The 20,963-nt window shown below is 44.3% G+C and overlaps 1 protein-coding gene across 1 annotated transcript; it reads left to right on the plus strand.

Annotated features, from left to right (window-relative positions):
* Nucleotides 1-15,098: 15,098 nt before the first annotated feature.
* LOC120850679 (P2X purinoceptor 7) lies at nucleotides 15,099-19,775 on the plus strand. Its single transcript, XM_040223289.3, has 3 exons — nucleotides 15,099-15,334; nucleotides 17,522-17,746; nucleotides 19,622-19,775. Exons 1-3 carry the CDS (start codon nucleotides 15,099-15,101, stop codon nucleotides 19,773-19,775), a joined length of 615 nt encoding a protein of 204 aa, XP_040079223.1.
* Nucleotides 19,776-20,963: the final 1,188 nt, after the last annotated feature.

Genomic DNA, 20,963 nt, shown 5'->3' on the forward strand with positions numbered 1-20,963 from the left:
TTACTTCCGAAGTTAAAATGCACCTAGGTCGGGACGCGCTACCTGGAAGCACCGCTGAGGCATGGTTGTATAAAAACAATATTAATTGTTCCACAAAACCCTGCGACCTAAAGATTTTAAAAACATCACGCGCCCATCGTTTGGTACTAAACTCCAATAAATTACATACAAAAAGAGTTTTTTTCCGTTTGTTTTTACGCAAAAACATGCTTTCTAAAAGCTCAAGGTGACCACAGTACAAACAAATGATAAAGAGTGGCGCTGCTGCCGCATTTAGCTCGGTTTCGGGGGACGCCAGCGGCCCAGGTTTCGACGGTGAGTTTCCCAACTGAGTGTTTTAGTAACGTTGGTTGCGGCTAACGTTGGTACCGGCGTCTGCTTTCGATGCTTCTTTTGATGCGACTTTCGATGCGTGCTCTGCTGCTTTTCCGCGGTGCTGCGAATTCGAGAAACTTTCACCGGGTCCTCAAAGATCGGGCTACCGTTCACGCCGGGTTTTAAAAATATGTTTCGTCAAACAATTTCAATCAAGCACGAAATATCACCCACGCTATTTTGATGGCAGCCTGCCACCACAACTGCCACAACGCTCTCTGCCATGGATGGACGATAGTGACTGAAGAAGCTGTACATTGGATAGAGGAAATATTACTCTACCAAAAAGATGGTCGCCAGTGGCCGCATTCGCGGAGGGGGCAAACGCGATCCAGCAATTGTCATAGAGATCAGTGTCACCATGACTCTAATCTTGTGCATTATATCACCGCGGGCCTCGATGGTACGCGTGCCGTTGCCTTTTGCAGTGCCGCGGCTATCCTGGGCCAATAACGATGATGATGATGATGGTAATGGCGGTGATGATGACGACGACGACGACGATGACGATGATGATGATTTGAATGATGATGATAATGATGATTTACTCTATATATTTTTAGGGCTGAACTCGGAGCTAGTAAAATTTTAGATAGAGAGCAAAAATGGTGACCATGCATTTCCTATGTCCTATACCGGCCTGCTTTTTGTCTGCATTGGGGATTGCGAACTAGATCTTAGGTGGCGTGATTTAATGCCAAAACGCTGAAAAGGTCATGGGAGATGCCAGCGACGAGCAAAATAATCACAGTAAATAATGATTTTAACAAAAGATAGGAACGATAATGGCGTTTCAGTTCGCATTAAGAAAGAAAAATGAATTATATCTGGTAAAAAAATTAAAACACACATTTTTGGCGTCTGCTATTAGTACATGCCTTACTACGCACCCGGCAAGGATGCGTGAACGTTTAGCAGACTACAAGTGGAAACAAATATTGGTCATCTTTTGAAAGTATTTCTATCATATAGACAACCTCGATGAGCATTAAAAACACCAGTCTAGCAGTCATATGCTAAAATTTATGTTGTTATGAACTCAATATAAGAGGGCAAAGCAGAAGCTACAAGAGCGAGCTCCAGGCTTTCATCGTCCCTGCCAAGCAAGCGTGTTGCATCGACTTCAAGGCTACATGGTCGTGCTTGGAGTTTTGGATTCGGTCGAAAAAAAAGCTACGTTTGTATAAGGATTCAATTTCCAGATATTCCTGTGGGCGCCGCAAGTTTGGTGCTCAGTACATGACGTCTGCAGCTGGCAATCATTACAATTATAAAATGCAACTTTCTGAGCACTTTATATTACGTCAGGAAGCTCGGGCAGTGTTGTTTTGCTCTATCGCAGACTGTCTAAAGAGCCATTGGCAACCTCATCCTCAATACACTTTTAGCGTCGCAAATCATTGAAAATTAGAAAATAGTCTTGTACGGTGCGAAGTAGCTTTTTAATAGATTCACGCTGAGGCCGCGGCTGCGAATGGGCGTCCACACCCGCACCTGTCTATGAACTGGAACTTCACGTCGCGACAACGAAGGTTGTACCGGCCAGCGTCGACGCGTTGTTGGTCCCTCATCCGAAGGCGCGCTAGCTGGCGCACCTTTTCTGTACTTTGGGTGACCAGCTGGCGTCTTCGGTGCCGTCGTCTGTCGGGTCGTGAAGCAGCACTGCGTCGAGCATCGTCGTCACCTATCTGCCGCGCACCAGCAAAAAAAGTGCAAACCCAGCTAGTCTCTTGAACCACCGTGTTGTACGGAAACGTGACGTAGGGCAACACCTCATCCCACGTCTTGTGCTCCACGTTCAGATACATCGACATCTTATAGGCGATGGTATTGTTTAATCGCTCCTTCAGCCTGTTGGTCTGCGGGTTGTATGCCGTGGTTCGACGGTAGTCCGTGTGGCTCAGACGGAGTATCTCTTGGGTCAGTTGGGTCATGAGCAATGAACCTCAGTCCGTAATCAGGGTTTGGGGAGCGCCGTGTCGGGAGGCGATGCATTCAACGAAGAACTTGGCGACTTCCACTGCGGTCCCCGATGGCAGTGCTTTCGTCTCGGCGTACCGGGTGAGAGAATCATTTGCCAAGATTGTCAAACAGTTTCCCTGCGTCGACGGCGGGAATGATCCAGGTAGATCTGCTCCAATCTGCTGGAACGGCGCAGTTGGGGGCGCGATCGGTTGCAGGATGCCTGTCGGTTTCGTCTGCGGTTTCTTCCGTCGTTGGCACTCGTGGCACGGCCGTGTGTAGAGGTCTTTGGGAGCTTGGATCAGTAGTACTTTTCTTGAATCCTTGCGAGAGTCCTGCTGTAGCCAGGGTGACCAGATGTCTGGTCGTCGTGGCAGGCTTGGAAGATTCCTTCTTGAAGACTAGCAAGGATTACCAGGAGTCGCGTCGAATTGCTCTCCTTGACGTTCTCTTTGTAAAGGATGCCTCTCCGGACGGCGAATGTTGGCAGGGCACGTGAAACGACTCGGGTAATCGTACCCCCTCGTACCTCCAAGTGGTCCATCAGTGCGCGCAGTCCAGAACCATTCCGCTGGAGTGCCGCCCTGCCGTTAACGCTCACTGCGCCAAGAAAGTGATCATCGTCGTCGTCGTCGTCTTCATTGGAGCAGCCGGTAGCCGACTCGCCGGGGGCTCTGGACAAGCAGTTAGCGTCGCTTTGCTTCCGGTTTGACGGGTAGATTACGGTCGCGTCGTACCCTTGCAGCCGTAGGCTCCATCGAGCGAGGCGTCCCGATGGGTCCTTCAGGCTTGCTAACCAGCAGAATGAGGGGTGGTTGTTGACCACAGGAAAAGGGCTCCCGTAAAAGTACGGGCAAATTTCGTGATGGCGCAGACGACGGCAAGACATTCTTTCTGAGTCATCGAGTTATTTCGTTCCGCGTTCGGCAACGCCCGATTAGCGTAGGTGATCAAGCGCTCTGTACCCTCTTGTCATTGGACCAGTACCACGCTTGTCCTGTATGCTGGCGTCTGTGTGGTCAAGAATGGGAGGCCACTGGACTCGTCGCTTTAGCTCGTCGAACGCCTCTTGTTGTTGTTCTTCCCATTTAAAGTTCACGGTGTCTTTTGTGAGGTGCGTGAGCGGCGCAGAAAGCTTGGCGAGATCTCAAACGAACCGCCTGTAGTACGCGCAAGGTGCAAGGAACCTTCGGATGGCCTTTTTGTTGGTGTGTGGTGGAAATACCGCTACGACGCGAGTCTTCTCAGGGTCAAGGTGAATATTTTCGTTGCTCACAACGTGACCGCCCAGGAACTTGAGTTCGCCCTAGGCGAACCGTGATGTCCATTTTCTCGCTAAATTTAGCAGAGAATTTAATTGCTCACGTGACATTAATTTTCCCGCTCAATCTAGTAAAGAAACTGAATTTGTTCATAGGTGACGTGACACCAAGTCAAGTGACGTCATTTTCCCCCCTAAATTTAGCGGGGAATGGAATTGGTGTTGAGGTCACATGACGTCAATTTTCCCGCTAAATTTAGCGCGGTTACGCCGACGACGACAGCGACGCCGCTCAACCCGTAAAAGGGCGCCTAAGAGCGATCTTTATCTGCAGAGTCCTCTGATGCATTTAAAGTAGTACTTAAAGGGACACTCGGGTAAGAAAGAGAACATTTTTAAGTGCTTATATGGGACACAAGTGTATAAAAAAAGTACTTTGCACGAGAAAAAACAATCATTGTAATATTTACGCCGCGAGACATAATTTAGACGAAGGTCGCGGTCTGCCTTCAGTTCCACCCATAGATCAGAGCCACTCATTGTTCCCAGAGTGCGGAATTCCATTCAGTCCGCTTACCGGAAGTCAATCCCGCAGAATTCAGTTTTGATTGGCTGGCTTAGCCGGTGGTGGAATTAATCAGAATAACATTTTGTAAATCACCCCCTCCCCCCCCCCCCCCCCCAAAAAAAAAAACCGTAAATAAAGCAACGTTAATACTCCCTGGAGAAGCGGAACAAAGAACAAACAGAAATCTCCAAATACAGCTTGGTGACTGGTGCCCCACCGAAAATATGCATCTGGTCCTGATACCGAACCAGAGTTCTTTCCATTTCCAGTGCAGCGCTCTACCATCTGAGCTTACCAAAAGTTAGACGCGAGTAGAGCAAACGGGTTTTATCAGCTGCCTCCAGTCTAACACCAGCAAGGGTGAACGGCCTGCGTTTTAAGGCTATGATAACGACGCAATTAATTCAAAAGTACAAGCGAGCTGCACAAGAACGATGTCAACCTTAAACCTTTAACCTTAAAATGTAGGCCGTTCACCCTTGTCAGTGTTGGACTGATAAAAGCTGATAAACCTCGTTTGCTCTAGTGACGTCTGATTTCTGGTTTTGGGGAGGTCCCTGGTTCGATACCAGGACCAGGCGGATATTTTCGGTCTCGCATCAGTCACCTAGTTCGTATTTGTGTTTGTACTTTGGGGCCCTTGTTCCCCTTCTCCAGGAATTATTATCGTGATTCTTCTCCAGCTCGCTTGCACCTTTGCATTATTTGCATTATTATGCAATTAATCCAAAGATTGCATAAATTGCATAATTAGCATTGGGATTTTTGGGCATCAATGAGTAGGGATCGATAAAAAAGGTGCGTTAATATTCTGTAGTTTATATATATATGTATATATATGTATATATATATATATATATATATATATATATATATATATATATATATATATATATATAAACTAGCCACTAATCTGGTTCGCCAAAGATTACCAGCTCATTTGCTCGCTCCAGTGGCGTTGGAGCTGCGTTTCAAGCTCTACTCCTCAGGTGCTAAGCCTGACACTCGGCTTCGATGTGTTTCGAGGCGAGAGAGAGACGAGACAGCGAGGAACAAGTCACGCACCGCTCGGAAAGAGGGAAAGAACTTTAATAAAAACAAACGAGTGTTGCCACAGACCAGGATTGTGGGTTGAAGAGCTCGCACGAAAATGAAGGCTACACTGTACGCGCTTCGCTTCGACAGCACAGGGCAGCGCCATTTTGGGGATCACGACGGCTGCGCCACTAATCGGTTCAATAATCAAGCTTTGGAGTTTCCTTTCATTTATTTGGCTCAGGAAAGTCGGGAGAAAAGATGAAAAGCCAAAGCCCCATACCAAGGCAACCGGAAAGAATAAACACAAATTCGGGACGCAAACAGACGATACAACCGATTGCTTAAGTATTTACCAACACGCTCGTTTTTTAATGCCCCATACCAGTTGGTCTGCAAACACCCATGAAGAAGAAAAAAATCCAGCGAAAGGCTACACGGTACTTGGACAAGGACAAGTTAAAAGAAATAAATAAGATAGATAACAACAAAGTACTCACGCAGAGGCTATGTTAGTGAATGGCGAAGATAGCTAACCACTCTATGGCAGAAGTCCTTCCCTTCGTCAGGTGCCGTAGGTGGGTAAAGGGTAAAACTAGCTGGTAAGGATCGCTAGTGTGTCACAGTCCTCACAGCAAAAGACTGGAGATGCCTCTCAGTTCTGGCAAAGACAGGCTGGAATGCACCTGTCCACTTTTGTCGTAAAGGGAACACAACGCCTGACTGGCTTGAGTTCAGAATCAAGAAGTTGGCCAGCAGTCGTAAGAAGGCCACCTCTCACCGTAAGGCAAGCGTGTTCCACCCAGCTGCCTGAAGTAAATCGGCCGTTCGTATTTCCCGGTAACGTGCTATGCGAGTGTCACGCTGCCTCGTCAGGATGGCGTAGGCGGCTCGACGCTGAACACTCTCGCCACAAGGTGTGGTGTATCTAGCGGGGGCTCCATATCGGGTAACAATACTCAAGTTGAGTTTCGGTACTCTTGGAACATTCAGCGACTCTATCCCCGCCAATAATTACTGGATCGGCTTGTCTTCTCGGCCGAACACGTGCTCAAGCCTAATGATTTCCTGTCGCAACGTCCGGTTTGTCTGGTCTGGTGTTTGACATTGCCTGCTACTTATGCAATCCTCGGGGCTGCGGCGTCCGGTACCATGTTTCATCGTCTGCTGTTCGGACGCCGTCTACCACTGCTTGCAGAGTTTCCCCAGACTCCACTATGAAAGCGGCGCTGTAGAGTCCCATCATGCCCAAGTCGCGGTTCAATACAAGCGTCTGTAAGCATCTGTCAATGCGCGGTGAAAATCTCTGAAGGAACTAAAAGATCACCAAGATAATTAAGCCATCATACCAACTTTTCTCTTTTTGTTTTCTTTCATAGCCTCCGCGTGCAAAAAAGGTTAAGCTTCAAGACGCACATTCAAAACGCGACCTAAAACTGTTCGGTTTTTGCAAGACAGGTACGCTGCTCAAAAATTGAGAGCTAAACCTTCCGGCGCAAAATGACGGGAACATACCTGGACATACAGCAGGAGAGCACACGACTACTTCCTGTCAAATGTTCCGCAAAATCTTACATGTAGGTCTCGTCTCACTATTAAAATCATGGTTGCAATTACGACTTTCAGACGATTCCCAGAGCAGCGGGTCTCGTTTACGGGAACAGTCATCTTAAATCATCATCATCGCGCGCAAACAAACACATCAACTCATATCAAGCAAAACTGCTGATGTAAGACACTAGGCCTACGCCAGTTTCGCTATGAATACACACACTCGTAGAACGCTTCCCGAGGTTTCTTGTTGCAAATTGCGTCGGTTGAGTGGATCCTCCTCTTAACATATTCACTTTCCTTTTATAATTAATTTTAACTTAAAAACCTGCTAAGGACATTAGATGAAGGGGGAGTGGGTGATCAAAGTTATACAAGAAATGCCAAATACAAACACTATGCTGCATTGAGGGAAAACTCAGAGAATTGATACAATATTGAAATGTTGAAGAACAAAGTTAATTTCAAGAAATATGTAGTTTTATAGATAAAAAAAAAGTCATCCGGGTCCACGCTAGTGACAATAGACGGAGGGTGGGAGACGGTTATTTTCGCTGGTTGCTTGAGAAAGCAATGATTGACTAAAGGTGTTAGTAGAACCAGAGATGCGTTTGATGGAGCAATCGTTGTCAAGGTGAGATGTTCGGCCGGGGAGTGATAGAAATGGATTTTTGAGGTTGGGAGTGTGGTAATAAATTTGATAAAAAAGAAGACAGAGCTGAGATGCCTACTTACAGAGCTGAAAAAGTACGTGATAAGCGATATGGCGGTTGCGTGATATGTTCGTAAGCAAAAATTAATTTATCTAGATAATTGCGATTCGAGGATTCGGGGCGTGCTAGCAAGTTACTGCCACAAGAGGAATGCGACGTAAAGGACGAAGACGACAAAACATCTTTGCAACTGGTAGCTTGAACATTTATTGACGGTCCGCGACGCCCACGTCCGCACCTGCTAGAGCGACGGCCTGAATAAAAAGAGAAGAGAAAAACGGGTCGGTAAAAAATTGAAGGCAAGGGCCGGATGACCGTCCACGACTGATGACGACATTGAGTGTGCACGTAAACTGATTCTGTTTATTAGACGAGTGACATTGTAATATGTGTCACATCATTTGAAAATCATCCGAGGCTTCGTCTGTGCAATATTCCGTGACTGGCTTCGGTTAGGAAAGGTTGAATCTAAAATAAATCCTCCAGTCGGAGTTTGGATAATTTTGTTTTTAAGACCCCTTCGTGCACGCTACTACAGGTCTAGCGGTGGTGCCACGGTGGTGCCACGGTGGTGCCAAACACAATCAACAGGCATCTCAAAAACCTGCTTAAAGCAATAGAAATTTTCCCACAACTTTCGTTTACCCAATCGAAACAACTGACGCTACCGTCTTTGTTTCAAAGCAAGGTAAAAAAAAAAAAAAGTCTAACCGAAACGCATCTAGGTTATATCCCCGGGAAGCGTTGAGAACTATTACGATATACCCAAGGCGATCATACAGCCCTCGTACTCCGCCCCCTTCCCTCCCCCGCCTGAAAGATAAAGAACAAAAGCAGGGCTTAATGTTATGCGGATAAATTCACCCCGGCCTCCGTCCCCGGGTCTCCCGCTCCGCCTGAGCTCAGCTCCGGCTGGTCTAAGCCGGCGTCACTCAGTATACATGTAGGCGAGAGACGCGCTCCAAATAGGCGTGGAGGAATACACGGCGTAGGTATACCTCACTGGGTCCTTCGACTTCAGCCAAATCCTCGACTCTTCCTTTCGTCGTTTTTCATTCCACCTTCCTTCCTCTATTCATTTTTTTAGTTTTTCCCCGCTCTTTCAACCGTTTTTTTTTTTTTATCTAAAGAACGATTTGGTGTTTTTTAATGCTTTTTTTTTTTTTGGAGGGGGGGGGGGGGGAGAGAAGGGCAGAAAGGTAGAGGAAGAAAAGCCCTTAGGTGTGATCGCCGAGTGTCAAGTATAAAAAAAATAAACAGGAGTAACGGATTGATCTCCCTCACCCAGGCAATATAATAATAATATAATAATAATACATTTTTATTCTCCATGCCCACAAACAACTTTAGAGTTTATGATGTGGACCATGCAAAGCGAACTAAACACGACACTATGTCAAGCAATAAATTACACGCTACAATAAAAATATAAACAATAGATGACAGAAACTGGGAAGGCTGCACAAAACCCGACTAACAATAGGTAGTTCGAAGACATCCTTCTTCGCGCATGAAACACAAACTGGTAAGAGCAAATCGAAAATCTCAAGATGAGCCTTATTAAATGCTAATTAAATTCTCGATAAAGGAGACACAGAAGACATAGATTATGGGTAAAAAGTTTGCACGTTCCTGCTGGCGCTTGCAGGAACATGCAAGTCTAAAAAACGAAAGAAATCGATTGCATCCACCTCCCCTTGTGCAACTTTGTGAAGAAATAGAAAGATCCCTCTATTGCCTCTGAACGGCAAGCTTGTGCAACGTAAATTGAACAAGTAACGTTTCATAATCGTAAAAATATTTCAATATAACGTTCGTACACAATTCTAATCATTCGTTTTTGTATATTTTCGATCGCAGCAGCCTGTGATAAAGTTAATGAATTCCAAAGATTGATCAATATTCTAATCTTCACCTCGCTAATGTTTTAAACAAGTGCTGTAAGCAACGGGGAGTAGAAAACTGGCGGCACAATCGGGAAATCATTGCCAGTACTCTAATGCGGCATTAATGATGAAAAATGCGCGATTATTAAAAGACAGTGAACTATCGATGGAAACACCGAGATCCTTGATAAAAGGAACTTGTGGAATCGGGGCCCCTCTCAGGTCATATAAAAAATAAAGTATGTCGCGCTTTCTGGATAGCACAATAAATTTAGTTTTATTGGAGTTACGTGATAGCGGCTTTTGACGCACCATTCAAAAACGCGGTCTATGTCAGCCTGGAGAAGAGAGCAATCAGACAATGTCTTAACACTCATAAAAAGTTTAAGATAATTAGCAAAAAAATAATTTTTGCATCGGTAATACAGGAAGGCATATAATTTATAACCACAAGAGACAAAAGTGGTCCCAGCATGGATCCCTGGAGTACACCAGAACTTGAATTAAACTCGTCGGAATAGCTATCAGAAATAGGAATAAAGTTCCGACGATCGATTAGATAAGTGTAAAGCCACAAGCAAAGATGCGGCCTGAAACCATGAAAGACATGCTTCTGTAGCCGTAAATCATGACGTACACAATCGAACGCGTTCGACATGTCAAAACAGATCGCATCAACTTGTCCCCTACTTTTCACCACTGGTGCAAAAATAACTCAAAAACGAGCATAAATTTGACTCAACTGACCTCTCCTTAAAAAAACCTGTTGAGATTCAGATTTCAATAGGTTAAAGTAATAGTAAACACGCTTATGTATTACTGTTCAATTAACGTGCAGTACAATGACACTAAATGTTAATTATTAACCAATGTCGAATCATCGTTCTTAAAAATAGGAACAACTACAGAGACATTCCAAAGAACGGGAAAACGTAATTGAGAAAGAGACAAGTTAAAAATGTGCATCAAAACAGGTGCAAGAACAGCAGCCTTTCATAATAAACATAGGTATGTCATCAACACTGCCCGATAATTTTGATTTCAGTTCTTTTATGGCCTCTACTGTCTCTTCTTCACCAACAGTAAACGAAGACAGAAAAATGGTGCACTCAAAATTATTAGCACCCAAATAACCACTAATAGGCGGGGAAAACACAAACTAAAAAAGTCGGCAAAGCTATTCGCTATTTCGGCTGGCAAACAATCGTACCTATTATCATCTCGAAGACAAATACTTTCTTTATTGCCACACAAGTGTTGCTTAGCAAAGCGCCAGAATTCTTTCGAATTTTTTCTAAGACTTGGTTGAACGCCATCCAAGTGCAAACGGTTATGTTCTTTATAATTTTTTTTTAACGAGAGAGCAAGGAATACTAAACTGTTGATGCCATAAAAATAGCCCTGTTTTATTTTGTTTTCTTTTTTGTTCTATAAGCGATTATAGTGCAGTTTCTTTCGTAATGCGTTTTCAAAATCTCCTAAGAACCAACTACGATAACAGGAGTTGCGCGTCAACCGTTTTGGAACGAAAGCACCCACATCTTTCTTAACTATCGTGGTCACGTTTTTCGTAGCTGAGTCCACTGGGCCATCGTTTAAGACGACTGACCAGTCACATATGTTCTCTAGAATTGTTATACAAGCCTAGATAATTTCCTTGAAAATAAGAATACCCAAGATAACTACTTTTCATACCCGGCCTTTGTAATAGGCAGAACTTGGTTTTAAATGGTGGATGATAAACATCATCGGATACGCGTGGGTTTGCAGCTGATACCACCGGCTCAATCGGTGCATTCGATAAGCTCATATCTAGAAAGTTTCTACAAAAAGTTTAAATAGCATTGTATTGATACAAAAAATAAACGAAAGTAACCAGGCGGCTTCTTTAGATGTCACGTCAGTTTGTGCAAAAATTAATCCCAGTGCTCCAGTCAATTCCAGGCGAGTTGAAATCGCCTAGAATCGCAACACAAAATTTGCAAAACTGGACCTTTTTTTTTTGTAGTGCTTCAAAATGTTGGATAAATTCTGGATTGCTTAAAAGTGGAGGGGAATAGTAATTTTCGCTTAAATAGTTAAAACCATCGCTGACAGGTAGTTCGACCCAGTCACACTCAGCATGGGATTTGAGATATGCCCTTCGATGGCACTGAACTAAAGAATTTACAGCAATTAGAACACCACCCCAGAGTTTCAAACTCGTGTTGGAAAAGTCTCTGTCCTGACGAAACACTGTAAAAGTTGGAGGAAAATAGCTATATACAAGAATAAGGAGACAAAGCCAGGTCTCAATTAAACATCTGACCTTAAATGGGCTTAACAATATAGTAGATATAAACTAAATGGCCTTAGAACGGAGGCCCCGAGTGTTTTATATTAAAACACTCGGGGCCTCCGTTCTAAGGCCATTTAGTTTATATCTACTATATTGTTAAGCCCATTTAAGGTCAGATGTTTAACTGAGACCTGGCTTTGATAATATATTTAAACTTTGATAATATATTTAAAGTTTTTTAGGCATTTGCAGTTGGTGAAGATTCGGCCCCAAACAATCTCGAGCTGTCTAATTTGCCAAAAAAAAAAATGATGAAAGATAGAACCTTCCGGCCACACTTTTGCTTTGTTCAGGATGTCAAAAACTGAACACTCCGCCGCGAGATGAAACGAAGATTCTGAATCGAATTTCGGCTGAACCTTGGTGGTGCTAGCTCGTTTGCTATCTAGGAAAGAGGCTATATGGTCCTCAGTGTCTGCAACTGATGTTTTGGGTTGCAATCTAGATAGAAAGAGAGCCTTTGTGTAAGGCTGGCGAACCACAAGTACCTAATCGGACTTTGCAGTTCCGGATGATGCCGGAGCCTGTCGTTTCACGACTGTAAAGCCGTTGTCGTCCAAGACTGCAGCTGCTTGACCAGCACTGCCCCTGTAACCCTTGTGCCATGCGGTTTTGGGCACCGCTTTCGATGCTGACCTTCCGGCAGAAGATTCCTCTCACCGTATGCGTTCCGCGTCGTCCGCGGCCGTCGTAAGCGATGTTTGAGGGTCCAGAGCAATAGGCAGGCGTTCGAGCACCCTCTTGTTCACCAGGCGAATTTCAGAGAGCATAAAGGGGTTCTCCGATTTAAGGCTCTTTACCTCGGCAGTCCCGATGTCCATTTTCGACGGCAGCTTCTCCGACAGACGAACGAGGTCGCTCGATGCCTCCGGTGTCCAACTAGCAGCAGCACTCTCCGAATGTGAAGGCGATTGAAGCAGACCCGCATCTTCTTGCTTGTCACCCCCGTTGTCGAGCGTAGCCTCCGATGAATCTCGGCGACGCCTGGTACGATCCGAGCATTTATAAGCGCCAGTACCGCTTTGCATCAACGTGTCGTACTTCTCTTGATCTACTCTGATGCATTTGCAGTGATAACGCCGATCGCACGATCCAGAACAAGGCAGGAGCTGCTGTGCGGCATAAAAACGAACGGAGCACGTACCGCACACGTCTGTCGGCATCGCTATCATTCCGCAGAAATAGTATATGGGTGCAGAGAGTGTAAAAAATGCTACACCATAAATCTCCCAACCATATCACAAAGGCAAAAAAAAAAAGCCTACGCCGAAAGGAAAAAGACGATATTCACGTTTCATAGGCAGTTTGATTGCCGTACCGATAAAAACGTAGAAGTTGTAGTTGGGCTAGTTAATGAATGTTATGAAGCATGGTGCAAGGTGCAAAAAACAACGAGTATAATCGACTGGTTGTGTTTCTATGGTGGTTCAATCGTGCCGAGATATTACCACACATGTTTTATATTTTTTAAAAGCGGCTTTGCGGGCATCAATATTTTATGAACCAGTCAAGGTGTTTTCAGTGCGAACGGATGATGATCTCATATAAAATAAATGCGTGATTTCAGATAAGGACATTATACATAATGAACTTTATAGAAGGTAGCAAAACGTGTTCACTGAACGGCACAGACCTGAGTTGTGCAACATGCTTTCTTGTTTTAGTGAGTAAAAAAAATCTGTCTGAAAGGAAGCTCAAAACGAATTTTTCAACTCCGCGTTGACGTAAATGTGAAGTGCACAGGAATAAAAAGTAAAGCTTTTTGAAACTTCAAAAATGTTTATGCATAACGCGCGCAAATTGGTCGGTTAGATTCCACTGCCTTTATTTTTGAGAAATATTGAAAGGTTAAATAAAACGGCGAACTATACTTTTCTAAGAATTTCATATTGAGGCATTATTCGGCGAAATTTCAGAGATTTTAGCATTCTATTGTTAAGCTGAAACTCCTTCAGTTTCCTATTTTACGCTCTGTGCGCTTGTGAAAATAAATTTACTGTTCTTCCGTTGGGAGTGTTCTTTGCGTCGCGCCGTGCATTTTTTCTAAAAATCCAAAAATAAAATGTATGCCATTTTTGCGGGGAAAATAAAGAAATCATCAACCTCGACTTTTAGATCTACACTTTACAACCGGTAATTTCAAAGCTGCCCGAATATCTTGCATTAATTCCTTCTAAAATTAAAAGAAAAAAAAAACTTGTAACAAGGTCTATGTCACGCCCGATTATCGTTGCTTTTTTTTCACTATACATTTAGATGTTTGAACACAGCATGACACGGTCACTGTACCTTGTCCTAGAAACACCAAGGCTCTATGAAGCACTACAAAAATACCGGAGTCTTCTTCTTTTTTTAGCAGTGATGTTGCTGATATTGCCTATGAGAACTGAACGTTGCGCGCGTTTCATTATTTGGATATTGTACGAGCTTGGCTCATTCTTGGTTCCTTGGGCTACCTCTGCGGGGTAGTACTTGAATATTGAAAGTCTACTGAGAAGACAGTTTGGTTCATTTTTCTAGGTATCGCCGTGCTCCGGATCTTCTCGCGATGACCCGCTATACATCACGAGATCCTCTCAGCGAATCCAACAGTTCACGTGATTCCGCGTCACAAAGCATCTCTCGGAGATCTCTTGAAACTGACACGGCATTGAAATGGCTTCGACGGCTCGTACCGCCCTGCACGGTTCGTCGTAAGCTACGAGTGTGCCTATGTTAGACTTTGTACCGCTAGATTTTATCGTTTTTATGTTCATCAAGCGGGGGAAAACTGAGTGGTAGAAAAAATGTGAATTATAGTCAAATCGACCGCGTTTTTTCCTCTCTAATTTTGCGTTTGTTGAACAAATGGTAACCTTGGCGCATCCCCCGCGCTCCCAACATTCTAATCGTTATAACAGTGAATGATTTAGGTATTTTCGACGACGCTTAGCCCGTTTATAATTAGAGCCATAAATTTATTTTTACTAAGCAAACGGGTAAATTTTGGTTAAATATCCCATTAATCTTGAGTGTTATCCTCTTAAAGGGATACTGAAGCGAAATTTGAAATACACCTATTATGGTCAGAAATAGGTGTAATATGATCAATGATATCCGTAAATCATAATCGCGCGTTTGTATTTTGAACGGATGGCTATATTTTTCACCCTGAAGGGCCCGATTGAGCGCGCGCTCGAAAATCAGCCATCGGAGAGCGCGATGCGTCTTGGGATATTGGGCGCATTCGTGACGTCACTTGTGCCGGTAGGGAAAGGCTACGGCGTGGATGTTGTGGTTACGAGCGTTGCCACTCGGTGGCGCGTCGACGATATACGACCTGTGACAACTTGGCCGTTTGAGAAGTGCAAGGGCTGCGCGCACGCTGCACTGGTTGCACCACGGCAAGTCGGCAACCACAAGCATCTCGATGGCCGGCCTAGATGGTTACCGTTGGGTCGATGAACAAGTAAGCGATGTCAGTGATATCAGCGAAGAGGAGGACGATGCCTTCTCGGCCATTGTTGCTGATAGAAGATTCGGGCTACAGCCCTACGTTTACGACCCTTCCGCTTCGTCGTCATCTGAAGCATCTGAAGGCGACGGGGACATGCCGGACACGCCACCAAGAGCCCGGCCGTCCCAGCGTGTCGGTACAGCCAATTGGTAAGCGTTTGTAGGTACATAATGGTTCGCGATTGCAAACTGCGACATGCATGGAAGCGGCTAGAGGTCGGTGTCGCACGGGCTTCGTCATGGTGCCCCATACGTAGAGCGGTAGTGCCCCGTCCGTGTATCTGCGTGCGCGTAAAAAACGCTCGTTGGCGTTTTTTTTTTTTTTTTTTTTTTTTTTTTTTTTTACAAGCGGAGATACTGCTTTGAGATAAGCTAACGGCAGCAAGCGTTCTAAATTCGAACCTGACCTTTCTAATTTACAGGCGGGCTCGTCTTGCACAGTTTCAGGCTGCATGCTGTTAGCTTCGGCTTTGCCCGCTCGTAAGGTGAAACCGCAGCGGCTGCGCTAGCGCGAGACGGTAGCCTTGACTGCCTCGAATGGTGCTCTCGCTGCACGAGCGGTGACACGAACAGTGTGAAGCGTCCATGCTCTCGCGCACATTCCAAGTCGACGCCATGCACGCACGCGCTGGAGTTTGGAATATACTACTAGATTACAGAACATAAGAAGCACAGCGTGTGACAGAAACAGTGGCGCAAGCCGCGAGGTAGCCACTTCGGCGAACGAGAGCACGCGCCAAACGCATCAATATCGAATAACTGCCCGAAGCCCTTCCGCAAAACAATGCATAAATAGTAAAAAAAAAAAATGTTTTTACAGATTTTACTTTGAACGTTGTGCGAATGTAGCATGTTAGTGGCTTCCGCGAAGCCACGAACATGAATGACTGTGCTGGTGCCACTAGCAAGCTGTGTTGAACTACAGTGTAGTTGAACGTTTATACCGGGTGTTCCAAAAGGAAGTTCACACACTAAAATGGCTTGCAAAAATCAGAATCATACAGGACACCCTCTATGTTCACAGCCGGGCATTTCCACGTTCCTCGTTCTGGAAAGCGAGCAAAACACGTACCATACCCATGTTCCCTGAAAGGGGCATTAGCCAAAAGAAGCATTTTGCACATGTACTAGCCGGTGCAGGTAAAATTTAAATAGTGGTAGGCTGTAGATTGTCCCGGAAAAAGTGACTTCTGCACAAAGCTAGCTCAAAATTTCATCCAGGATTATTTCGGTGGTGCAGATTACCTTGTGGACCTTCAAAGCATAGCCTCATTTTTGCAAAAAATAAGAAAATAAGACTCCCCTGTATCTGCATGACAGACAACCACACAAACGACCAAGTCGCACAGAACAATTAGCCGATCAGTTGATCATTCCAGTTTGAGTCCGCTGCGAAATGAGTCTTTGCATTGAAAATAGATGCGAGGAGTCATTTTGCGTTATACTTGGGTGGACTGGAGCTATTGATTGGCCCTAACCGTTTGATGCGATTTTGTCGTCTACATCGGTGCCTGCCACAAAGATTTAGAGGAATGTTGTTTTTATCTCTCAGAGAAACAGAGCTATGCTTTGAAAGTTTACATTGAAAGCATAGCTCTGTTACAACTAGAGGACACCCTTGGTGAAAATTTGAGCTAGCCACATGCAGAAGCCAATCTTTCCGGCGCAATTTAGCCTCCAAACTGCGGCTCTTCGTGTCCTAAAGTGAGACTCTCATGATCTGAAAACGCTAAAATTTAAAATAAATAGTTGGGACCAGACGTCAAGCTGGCTCATGAAAACATTATAGTGAGAGGCAGATGCAAGACACGATATAGAAAAATACTGGACCTTGGTTTTCACTGTCAATGAGCATTTAAAAAAAAAATGTTATGTCAGAAGGGGGCAAATCAGGTGGAAACATAAGCTCGACCTTTAGATTTGTTAATTTCCTTATTTTTTGCTGCACACTAGGTTTACCCAGTGTTAGTTCTGTGTGGGAAATTTTATTAAAATTTACTCTCCTGGTTACCTTTCAGTACTAGCTTCATTCGTACAGGGTAGTGCAGCTGCCTAATGAAATGCCGAGCATAGTGCTCTATGCGGTATCTGATCTACTTTCTCCGCTTGGTAGAAACGTTTGGTTGACACGAATTGAGATAGACACCTAAAAACTTTTGGTTGACAAGAATTGGAGATAGACACCAATGCCTTTTGAGCACTCTTAGTAGATTCTTGTTGAACAAACTTTGAAAGCATTCAGCCTTTTAAAGTTTTGTGTAAAATATGTACCTTTGTATTTACATCCAATATTTATGAATGCCACCCAGAATCTCTAAGCAAAGGTTATACCAACAGGTGCTCCTGCAACAGCAGCTGCCGACCAATGGAGACTGACCAAGAGTCAGTGTGCTGCCTCGAACTGCAGGATGTGAGGGAGCTGTGCAGCAATCAGGGGGTGCCTTGTATCACAAAGCACCCCCTGTTTGAGCTGCACTGCCTAAATAGGGATGTGTTGGAGCTGGAATACATCAAGTTGCAGTTCTACTGCCCCATCGACGCACAAGACAGAGGACCACAAGAGTATGTAGCTCCATTTCTTGTCAAAAATTCAGGTCCAATTTTTTAACGCAGATTGTGTTTATACAACAGTTTTCGTGAATTTTTAGACTGTAAGATTGGACCATTACAGGAATAGTGGTCCAATCTTAGTCGCATGACCACTATCCGTAGGGTCTTGTGACCATTGTCTGCGGGGTCGTTTGTCTTATCATAAAGGCTGGAAATAAGAGGGCAAACGGTGGTCAGATGTTTACATGACCATTACCTATTGTAGATGACCCCGCAGAACATGTGTTTGAGCGAGCTCAACATATTCTAAGCTTTTCCAATCTTTGTCGGCATGATCAAGCTGGCCTCATTTTATTTCGGTTGGTACCCCTTTCGTTCCCAAATCCCCCATATCTACACAGTGCTCACAGTTCTTTTGGTTTCGTCCTCCTCAGTCCCTAGACTCACTCCAGCAGTTAGCACAAAAATAGGAGTTCTGAAATATGCATAGTCTATAGTTTGCAACAAGATAAGAGTTCAGAAGCAGCTGGAAGCTGTGTGAGTGTGCTTCTGGTATGAAAGGCACTGAAGACAGAGCTTTGACTGCACTGTTAACCTGTCTCCCACTTATTCCCAGACCAAATTTTGCCACATAGGTTAATTATGGAAGTAAATATATAGGGTGAATAATGCTTGCATCCACATTAGTTATGATCTCAATTTCAAGGTTATTAGGGACAGTACATTTGCCTTCAATGCTCCACCAAAAATATTTGTTATCATTCCACTCATGACAATGTAATAATGTGTTTTATTTTCCGTGAAAAAATGTGTGACGTAGGGAGACCGAGGAAAAAAGCTGCACGATGCAGCTTGACAAGCCCTCGGCCTTCCATCCTTACATTTGAGAGCAGCGGCACAGAAAACAAAACAAAAAGAGAAAAATTAATGTAAAATATTCACAGAAAAGGAATACATACAAACAAAGCACAGTTCAATACAGCAAAGTGTGACAATACATTTATGGTAGTATTATCTAAAACATGTAAAGATCCATAAGATAACACATTTGTCAAGTGACAGTGACAGAAATATGAATGAAATGACTGTAAAACTACCTTTCGTCGATTAAAAAGAACAAAAAGCAATTGATCTAACAGATTGAAAAGATGAGCTTGTTCAAGCAAAACTGAATATAATTGAGTCCCTGTAATATCCAAGTCACTAAGAGCAGTCAGCTTTACAAAACCCCAGAACCAAGGAAAAAGTGAAGGGCAACAACACACAGGATTTGAAAGCAGCTAAAGCTTTTTTAGACTACACTCTAAATAGCATCCCCTTTTCTGCCCTTGAATCCATACCCACTAAGAGGCTGAGCAGTTGCCGTCGCTTGTGTCACATTCCTTCCAAGTCGTTTTCGTGCATGGAACCTTAAACATGTATACATGCCTGGAGGCTCATGTATGCTCATACATGCCTGGAGGACATGTGTCTAGAGACCATGTAGGGTGTGCAAAGTCCAGAGACTATATGCCAAGTGTTTATGCATGGAATCAAGTTGGTGTCATGACTGCCAGATGCTGCTCGGCCTCTTAATGGGTGTAAAAGCAAGGACAGAAGGGGGATGCTACATAATGAACCAGCTGCACGTGAGACTGCAAGTTGTCATAGGGTTTCATTAAGGTGAACGCTAACAACCGTTCTTCTTTTTCAAGTCTTTAATAAGGGATGTCCAGTTTCCAAAACTACATAACAATAAGGTTGAAAACTTCGGAGTAACTGAAGATTGTTCACAGAACGTGAACAAGGTCTGAACGTGGAGGAGGCCTGAAGTTAATAGAGATTGGCGTCTTTCTTGAAGCAATCAACTGACCAGTGGATCATGATGTCTTTTTTTTTTTATTGCAGGAGGTACCGGTACACCGCCTACAGGCAATTTACGTGGTGGGTTTACCACATACTTGGACGTGGAAACAGGAAGGTGTTGCCGAGCTGCGTAGTGTCAAGGATTCGACAGGAGTTCCCATCCTTTAACGGGAGATACGTAGGCTTCCGCCAATAAACAATACTGGACACCTGAAAAACTCATTTATATACTTTATCCAGTACACAGCCTAGAGGCAATTTACGTGGTGGGTCTACCACATACTGAGACGTGGTAACATACATGGAGGCGTTGCCAAGCTGTGTGGTAACGAGGTTTTGACGGGAGATACATAGGCTTCCGCCAATAAACAATATTGAACACCTGAAAAACTCATTTATATACTTTGTCCGGTACACTGCCTAGAGGCAATTTACATGGTGGGTCTACCACATACCGGGACGTGGTAACACGTAGGCGTTGCCAAGGTGTGTGGTAACGAGGATTCGACGGGAGATACCTAGGCTTCCGCCAATAAACAATACTGGACACCTGAAAAACTCATTTATATACTTTATCCAGTACACAGCCTAGAGGCAATTTACGTGGTGGGTCTACCACATACTGAGACGTGGTAACATGGAGGTGTTGCCAAGCTGTGTGGTAACGAGGTTTTGACGGGAGATACATAGGCTTCAGCCAATAAACAATAATGGATGCCCGAAGAACTCATTCACATACTTCATCACTTCCAACCCCTTTGAAGCCACTTCCATCACTAGGAGGTAGCACATGTCACCAATCCCCATGTTCAACAAATGGGCACAGGAATAGACTGCAGTGTATAGTGTTTGAAAGGATTACACATGTGAACCAAGAAGGAGATATGTCAGACATGCACGTCCGCCAAGTTTTGCAACTTCTATGCTTTCTATCGTGGCAGGATGGTGGCTGGTCTCAAAACCTAAAGCTTTCTGAAAGGATGCAGCTTGCCTTAGACCCAAAGGGATGCAAACTAAAATTTGGAGTTAATAAAATTAGGGTGCCTTCCTGTGCGCTTTGCTTAGGGTGATGACATCAAGCCATTTTGTTCCTTGATTTTTCTGTCTTTTGCTTTGAGCGCGTGCCGTGTCGAGCTCGTAGCTTCGCTTGTGCTGCTGCACCATTTTGTTCCCCGCTATTTGTATTCCCATGAGCGCGCACCATCGGCATCGAGTACTACAAGGGGTGCATGAATGCACCCTACATAAAATAAGGCAGGAGCGGTAGCTGACACGCAGTGTACAAATAATGAATGTCCATCAGAGATAACACGTGAGCAGCTTACAATTTTGCGTGCTTTGTTTCTGTGGGTAAAACGAAGCTTTCATTCCTTTTTCTTTAGGT

This window comes from Ixodes scapularis, unplaced genomic scaffold (genome assembly GCF_016920785.2).
Source record: "Ixodes scapularis isolate PalLabHiFi unplaced genomic scaffold, ASM1692078v2 PGA_scaffold1__304_contigs__length_218370807, whole genome shotgun sequence".
Lineage (NCBI taxonomy): Eukaryota > Metazoa > Arthropoda > Arachnida > Ixodida > Ixodidae > Ixodes > Ixodes scapularis.